Here is an 8,695-nt window from a genome sequence, read left to right as displayed (position 1 = left end):
TGGAATAATACAGTAGAACAATTTAGTGATAACATTTAACACTCAAGCCTATCTATATTGTTTCTTCAACTTGTCATGACTATATTATCATGCTCCCATTTTTCCATCTGGCGGGTTGGCCGCATATAACTTCTTTTTTATAGGTGATTATCGAAAGATACTAGAAAATGTTTTAGTTTAAAGTAGATGACCATCGTAGAATTTGAACCATGGTTATGCCAACCCATCGTGGTTATTAATCAATTATATTAGATTTGAAGCTACCTGAGAAAAGCATACACAATTTCGTACCATTTTACTCATTTTTCTTGTATATTATTACAAGTTTTTATATAGATTATAGCGATGATAGGTCCTCCATATGGGAGGAGTACGCACCATGTATAAATAAGAGACCACACATAATCTTTGATGATGAGAATATCATATCAACTTTGTCAATCTATATTAATCTCATTAATTTAATTTATATACTATGTTTGAAACTTTAACATATAATCTAATATTTCATTCACTCTCCATCCAATAATTTAAATCATAAAGCCATGGAGAAAAAAAACAACATTGAGCCAAAAGTATTAGGGAACTTTCATGCACGTGAAGGGCAGGGGAAGTGCCCTTAACATGCTAGACAACCTTGATTTTTGCCTCGACATGTCGTCTCGGTGTTCCCAAAATTCTTCCATTCACCAAACGGCGTCGTTTTCTTTGGTTATACTAAATAATAATAATAATAATAAACAAAAACCAAGAATATTTAAATGTCTAAATCATTTACATTAATTACCATATCTTTGTCTTGGATTAATCAAAGATTTTGTAAGCATTAAACAAAAATGCTAATTAATCAGTTCAATGAATTGGGTTTCTTTAACATTTGGTTTTCGAGCTCCAAAAATATCGAAACTTTGAGAGAGCAAATCTCCTTCCTTCGTGGGTTTAATTATGTGTTTACTGACAAGGTATGAGATTAATTGTTTATTTATATGTTTTAATTTGATCCATATTCAATTAATCTCGTTAAAATTGAAACAATTATAACATATAAATTAGTACCTAAGGTATTTGTGGTCATCCCAAAGATCAATGATTCGATCCCCTACTCTACTCTGTAATTATTCTGTAATTATTGAACATAAAAAAAATTTTGTTAAATTGGATAACGAACTTGTGGTCATATTTAAGGTGTGTTGTGATAATATTTAAATTGGATAAGTACTTCTTTTTCCTATAATTTTCTTTTAATTAGATAACTTATTAAAGTTAACTTATTAATAACTTTTTGAAAAAAAAACTATATTTATAATTATTTTTAAAATATTCTATATTTATAACTATTTTTATAAAGATACATATTTGAAAACAATGTTTTTAAACTGGCAATTCAAATTTTCCTTAAATAATCCATCATTTAGTGGATTGTTAATTTGGGTAAATACCCGTTGAATTTTAAATTGAGAACAGTGAGGCAGATATTTAACACTCAAAAATTTTACTCGTATAAAATTTTATATTTTAACACGGTACATCTCATTTTATTATATAATTTTAAAACTGTGTTGTTTTTTTTTTTTTTTTTTACTTCAATTTTAAAACTGTGTTGAACGAGATATCTTAATAGAAAATTTTTTGGAACTTAGAAAAAGGGAATTGAAATTTTTAAAAGATAAAATTAAAATTTAAAAAGATGAATGAAATTATATATTTAGCCCGCTATATACCATGATTTTGGAGAAATTAATTCAATGTATGAAAGTATAAGCAAATGGACAATGTACCTAAAACCTATAAACTTTGCCTCCAATATTTGGGAAATGGAGACTTCCAAGTTCCAATACCGGTTATTGTGGGCTTAATTTTAATTATAAATTTGTTTTCTTAAGGCTAAATATATGTTTCGGTTTAAAATTTTTCAATCTACTCCTTCCTATGTTAACATTTTTCGATTTAGTACCTCATGTTAAGACTTGTTAATGATAAACTTACATTGATTAATAATTGACGAGGGAAAATGCCAAGAGTAAAGGTTTTAATTCCTCCAAATTTATTAAGCAATGGTAGAAATTTTGAGTTTTTTTTTTTCTTTTGATGGCCTTTTTTCATTACTAAATTTTCAGAAGTTCACTTATCTCCACAATGATATGATATTGGTCCTCACGGATTTGTTTTTGGTTCCACCCAAAATACCTCAGATCAATTGAGATAATTATCCTCACCTATAAACCATGGATCATGCTCTTTCCTAACCCATGAGACTTTGTTTGCAGTTCTCTTATAAATCCAACATTCACGATCTTTTGGTCAAAAATAGGTGCCTTGACAAGTTAGTTATGCTATAATATTCATTTTTAAAATCTCATTACCCACTCAATGACATTATATTATTAATTAAAAGTCAAAAATTCATTTGGTGGTCCAAGTTAAATCCAAGCCCGTTGGCAAATTGGATTAGATGGATCAGCCCAAGTTCAGTCCATTCAAGGTTGAATGTTAAAATTTTAAGTTATGAAAATGTCAAAGATATCAATTTTATAGATATCGATCAAACATTTTTCTAAACAAAAAATTCATGATAAATATTTAAATTATCAAAATAATATTTCATCATTTTTAAATAAGTTAAGAATTTATTTATATTAATGCTATTTTATGAATATTTTTATATTTTATCAATTTTTTTCGATACTATAAAAATGTCGACTACCTAAACATGTCAATTTCATATCTATGTAGGAATATTTACGACATCTTCCTTAACTTCAGTCTCCTTCTGTATGTGGGGAGTCCAATCGAGTTGCCTATTTACTTGCGCGTGAGCATCTAGGAAAACTATTTCCTTATCTTTGGTTGTCTTGTTTCCCACCTTGGCTTCTCCAAAGGGTGGATTCTAGTATCTTTGACATTTGTAGCCTTAATGGCAATTTAACTTTCTATTTAATGAAATTCAGTTTCACAAGGAAAAATGTCATATCATATCTAGATACATGGAAATGTCGATATGACTTATATATTTAATGTCTTGATAACAAGAAATATCACAATGTTTACATATTATCAAACTTTTAGACCATTTCTTTATAATTAGAAATTTTTCTCTCACTATATATATTTACACTCTCTTTCGTTAAGTTAAAAAACTTACGTAAAGTTTTCTAAGAGTTGAAATTTTATTAGCTTATAGCATAGTTGAGGTATAGACAAATGAGGCGGCTAAGTCTATGATTTTAGAATGGGCATTTTATTTTCCACGAAATTGTGTTAATAGTATTGTTTATTTAGTTTAAAATTTAAATTTATAGTAAATTAAAATTTTAAGCATATTTAACATTTTAAGAACCGTAGCATTGAGGATAGGTATGTTTTATTGTTATTTTGAATGGTTGAAATTATAATTAACTAATGGAATTTAGAAATGGCACATATAAAATGTATTTTTTTTACATATAAAATGCATTTTAACGAGTATAAGAACTTTTTAATTTATTTCTATTATAACTTTTTCTTTACTAATTTTTTAGTTAAACAAATGCAAGTTGGTGGATTGAAACTTGAATTTTGTATTCGAACATGTCATAGCAGAGATTTGAACGACTCGTGACCTTTTGTTCGAATATCAATTTTAACCAATTGAACTATGTTGATAACTTTTTTTTTTTTACTTTGACCATACGGTAGATTCTAGATTCTTTTGTCACCTAATGGCTCAAGGATTGAGCTGCCTCTATTCTCTACCTCGACCGAGTCAAGTCAGTTTTAGCATTCTTTTGTTCCTTAATCACAAGTATATGATGTCTTGTCATGGCTTGTATGCCTTATTTAATGTTAAACCGCCTCTTAGCTTTCTCTAATGTAATAATTGAAAGAAAAAAAATTATAAGGTATGGGTTAGCACTTTGTGAGTAGTATTGCTTGAACTCGTAGGATCATTTATAACATTAAATTGCTCGAAATATTTTAGTACAAGAAATGCAGTACGGAGATTTCAACATAAATGTATAATTTCATAATTACTTGAGTTTTGTATCATCATAATTCATACATATACCAACATTAGGTATGCATTATCCTAAGCAACATAGTAGGAAGAATAAGAACTCCCTTATAAATATTAAACATAACTCAATCAGTTAAAATATATATTCTTAATAAAAAAAAGTCAGAAGTTCAAACTTCCACCCCACGAACTAAAAAAAAAGAATGTTACCATTGGGTATTTTGGTTTATCAAGTAGTCCTCCCAGACGACATTAAATATCTCACCTCGCCAATTACATAAAAAATGAGCATTTACCTTAACCACTAAACTATGCTCATTTTAACAAAAAGTTCTTTAAAATTATTTAAAAACTAATGCTTAAATAGGTTAATGAATTATGCTGATGTTTAGCAAAAAAGTTTCTCGAAAGTATACTAAAACCAACGTACTCTCCAACAAAAAGCTCCATGGTGCTAGCTAGTGGAATCATTTCCACAACCAGTCATTCCAATGTATGAGATCATAATCGTAACACTTAACTATTGATAATATTACTATTGATTATTTACACAAACAAATCAATTATAGTCGTGATCAAATACAAAGAATTTGTTGAGCAAAATAAAATATATTCCAAACATAAAGTACTTTTTTTAGACCTATAATTAATACACCGGTGTGTTTGAGAATGATGGTAGAATTAGGGTGTGTTTGGAAGTGATTTTGACATGCCAAAATCTCTTTTGTCAGAATCACTTGATCAGGCAAATTAGAAAATTGATTTTAAGACAATTTAAAATCACTTTAAATTGATTTTTAAAATATCACTATTTTAAAAAATCAATTTTACTTAAATCTCCTTTTTCAAAATCATTAATTCTACAATCAATCTCAAACACACCCTCGTCATTTTGAAATAATAGATTCGAGTATAATTGATTTTTCCATACAAATAATACTTTAAAAATCAATTTAAAGTGATTTTAAACATTTTTAAAATCAAAATTTTAATTTGACAAACCTGAGCAGTGAAAAGGAAAGTGAGTAGAAAAATGATTTTGGTCCTATCAAAGTAACCCACAAACCCACCCTAACATTTTTCCTCTTTTGCTCTTCAAGAAAGCACGTTGACATGGAATTAGCAGGGGATGAAGTAGCATTTTGATTTACTTTTTCTTGAAAAATAAAGTTTTAATACATTTTATTAGCACATAAAGTAGATTAAAAAATAATAATTATTATTATTCCATTGAGGTATAGGAAGTTGTACTAGAAATCTAGAATGGCTGCTTCGAAGTCCACTCATTGTGTCAAATCACTTGCATAAAGAATAAGACATCAGCCATCCCAATACATGGAGTCAAAAACCAAAAAATATATATATATAATAATAATAATAATTTTGTGTTATTTTAAAAAATACATATTAACTCTAAATTGAAATTTCTCAACAATTTTATTGTAAAGAATCTAGAGTAATATCTCTTAATACATTTAACATATACCCCCGGGTTCAAATCTTACTGGGGTCTTTCTAAAAAAAATAAAGAAAAAAAAAAGATCTTATTGGGTTTCATAAACTCTCTTTTAGCCCTACTCCTAAGGTGTCAATTACGACTGGATAGAACTGAACTCTTTGCATATAAAAATACTTAAAAGTACTTTTTTCATTAATCATTTCAACAATTAAACTTTTAATTTTAATTTTAATTTATTTTAGTTAGTCTACTCTCAAACCATTATTGTGGCCTATTACAATCTCTGTTCTTTCAAAAAAATGACTGATTTATTTCTTATTTATAAAATTTTAAATTTCCATATCCAATGAAAATTCTTTTAATACAAATTTATGACAACGATATTAAAAAATCTAGATGGTAAAATGTCATAAATGATGAAAGGAAATGAGTTAAAAATGAAAGTTAAAAGACTAAAATAGATGCTTGGAACAAAAGTTGAAAAAACTAACCAAAATAATTAATTAAAAGGGAGAATCGAGGAATCAAAATAATTAAACCCTTTTCTTTTTAAGTCAAACCAAACAACTAACTACGTGTCTCGATCTTGTCAAGTTTCTACAAAATGATTAATATGAAAACAAGTATCAAAAATTAGAATGGCCAACACAAAGCTTCTAAAAAAAAAAAACTTGGTAAAATTTAGATATCAAAATAAAATAAGCTAATAAAAGTTGAGAAAATAAGGTAAAATTTAAACCTTTTATCTTTCCCCACCTAACAAAGAATATCCCAAAATGCTTAGTGGATTATCAGTTTTCTTCTCTCTTTTTTCCTTTTTCCTTTTCTATAATTCTGGAATATTCCCTAAAAGTAAAACAAGAATGCAAACAATATGTACTTTTTCCAACTTAAGTCCATTGTGATTAATTTCCACATAAATGTTCATCCACAATTCAAGCCACAATAGTTACTAATCCAGGCTAATTCAATTACATTTTTATTAATTAACTAATATATCATCAATGTTATCATAACATTAATAAAACAAAAAGAAGAAAAAAAAATATATTTTGCTTCAATTTTTTTTTAAAGGGCAAATTCAGAAGAGTTTTTAGGGAGGCCCCATTTGGAACAGAGATGGTTTCATCTTTATTACTTTCTTCTTTCTTCTGGTTCTAATTGTTCCCAACAAAAACAGTCTGTGTAAAAACAGTACAGAGAGAAAACCAACCTGCATTTACTCGACCGCCATGGCCATGGAGGCAGAGCTTCATCCATGTCCCTGGCCTCCGATTCGCTCCACAAGGTTCCCCAATTTCGCATGCTTGCTGCACCAAGCTTCCACAAGCTTCGCCTCTTTGCTCTCTGCCTCTCTCTGCAGCGTCTTCAGCTGCTCTCTGTAATCGCTCTCGATTCTCCCCAAATACGCCATTTCCTCCTCTCTCAAGCTCCGTATCTTCGCCTCCATCTCCTCCATTTTCTCCCTCTTCTTCCTCGCCTTCTCCGACTCCAGCTGCTGCTCCAATCGATTCAGCCGCCATGTCGCCTCCTTCTTGTGTTGTATCCAGCTCTGCCGGCCCTCTTCCAGATCCTTGCAGTACTGGAGTAGCGTTCCGATTTGGTGAACCGGCAAGATCCGGTTCACCTCCGAGTCGAGAGCGGCCGGTTCGGATGGGGACAGCGTGAGGCTCACCGAGGGGGAGGGCGTGGTGGAGGAGGTGGAGGACGAAGCGGTGCTGGTGCTCATCCACAGAGGAAGGACGGCGGAAGACGAGGTGGTGGAGGCGACGGCGGCGGCGGCGGCGGCGTAGAGCTTTGGCTGGACGTACTTCTCGGCGAAGGTCTCCAAGATGTGGTCGTACGGGCCCTGGAGCGCCTTCTCCGGGGAGGAAACAGCGGCGGCGATGGGAATATTAGCGTCGGAATTCTGGAAATCGCGCCTGTGAGAGTGATTATGCGCCTTCTGCAACTGCTTGAGCTGCTTCTCCTTGAAAACCTCCCACCACTTGCCGAGGCGCTTGGCGGTGCGGCCGGGGACCTCGGCGGCGATCTTCTTCCACTTGTTGCCGTACTTAGCCTGGAGAGAGATGACGAGGGACTGCTCTTCGGGGGAGAGGGAGCCCTTCTTCAGGCCAGGCTTGAGATAGTTCTTCCAGCGCTCGAGGCAGGATTTAGGATCGCGATGGAGAGGCTTCCCCATCCGCTGAGAGATGAGATTCCATTCTTTGGGGCCATATTGCTTGACATAGGCTCGAAGGAGTGCGTCTTCTTCCGGCTGCCACCGCTGGCGGTCCTTCATTTCATCGCCACCATTGCTGATGCAGTGAGAACAAGATCGGAAGATGATCAGAAGAAGAAGAAGAAGACGACGAAAATGGAGTTCATTCTAGAGAGAGAGAGAGAATTTTAGGGATTGGGAATTGGGGAAATAGGGTTTTCGAAGTTAGAGAAATTGGGGAAAGATGATGATGATGCTACGTACTGTTATAATGGAGCTCCGATGCCTCTGAATTCTGCTTCAGACCACGCGCCTTTTTACGGGATTTCACGCGCCTGCAATTTGCCTTCGACCTCAACTATGTGAAAATTTTATTAATTTACCCAAAAAATAATTAAAAAAAAGGTAAATTTTGGTTTAAAAGTTATGATTTCACATTAAAATTAATTTTTAATTTTAAGTCAAGGTGTGCAACTTCAACGGGAGTGTAAAAGACAATAAAATAAAATTATAAGTTTAATTCCACAACTTTCAAGTTTAAATTTAATATGTACGATAATACACTTAATTGTGTAGTTAATAGATTCTAAAAATCTTTTAATTTTGTATTTAATAGATTCATCAATTTTTAAAATTTATAAATTTATTAGACACAAAATTAAAAGTAAAATTCTTATTAAATTAAATTAAATTTTATATCTAATAAATCTGTTAAATTTTAAAAATATCTAATATGTTAGGGTCAGTCTGGTAATCTTCTCATTTTTTTTCTTGCTTCGGATAGAAATTTTGCAAACAACCAAAATAAGTTCTTGTTTATTGCTCCCATTTTCAATTTGTATAAATCTTTTTATTGTTCTTGCATTCATGTGCGTTCGAGTCGTGCAATTCTATTTTCTTTATTAAAAAAAGGAAATTAAAACATTATCAAACTGGTTCTTAGTAACCCATTAAACACAAATTAAAAGTTCGATAATCTTTTAGTCATTTTTAAGTTTTGGAGAAATACTACCCACTAATTAAATACTTTAACTCATTAAAC

At 31.5% G+C, this 8,695-nt stretch overlaps 1 protein-coding gene across 1 annotated transcript; it reads right to left on the bottom strand.

Moving 5' to 3' along the window:
• Positions 1 to 6,416: 6,416 nt before the first annotated feature.
• LOC148209874 (protein rough sheath 2-like) lies at positions 6,417 to 8,023 on the bottom strand. Its single transcript, XM_088128062.1, is given in 3 exon segments — positions 6,417 to 7,206; positions 7,209 to 7,236; positions 7,238 to 8,023. Coding segments are annotated over 3 exon segments (1,026 nt in total). The 5' UTR covers positions 7,735 to 8,023; the 3' UTR covers positions 6,417 to 6,705.
• Between the last annotated feature and the right edge of the window lie 672 nt (positions 8,024 to 8,695).

Source organism: Momordica charantia (assembly GCF_013281855.1).
Source record: "Momordica charantia cultivar OHB3-1 chromosome 8 unlocalized genomic scaffold, Mcharantia_2.0 BLBB01000008.1, whole genome shotgun sequence".
NCBI classification, from domain to species: Eukaryota; Viridiplantae; Streptophyta; class Magnoliopsida; order Cucurbitales; family Cucurbitaceae; genus Momordica; species Momordica charantia.
The sequence above is the reverse complement of the archived record's forward strand: the minus strand, read 5'-3'. Positions and strand labels throughout refer to the sequence as shown.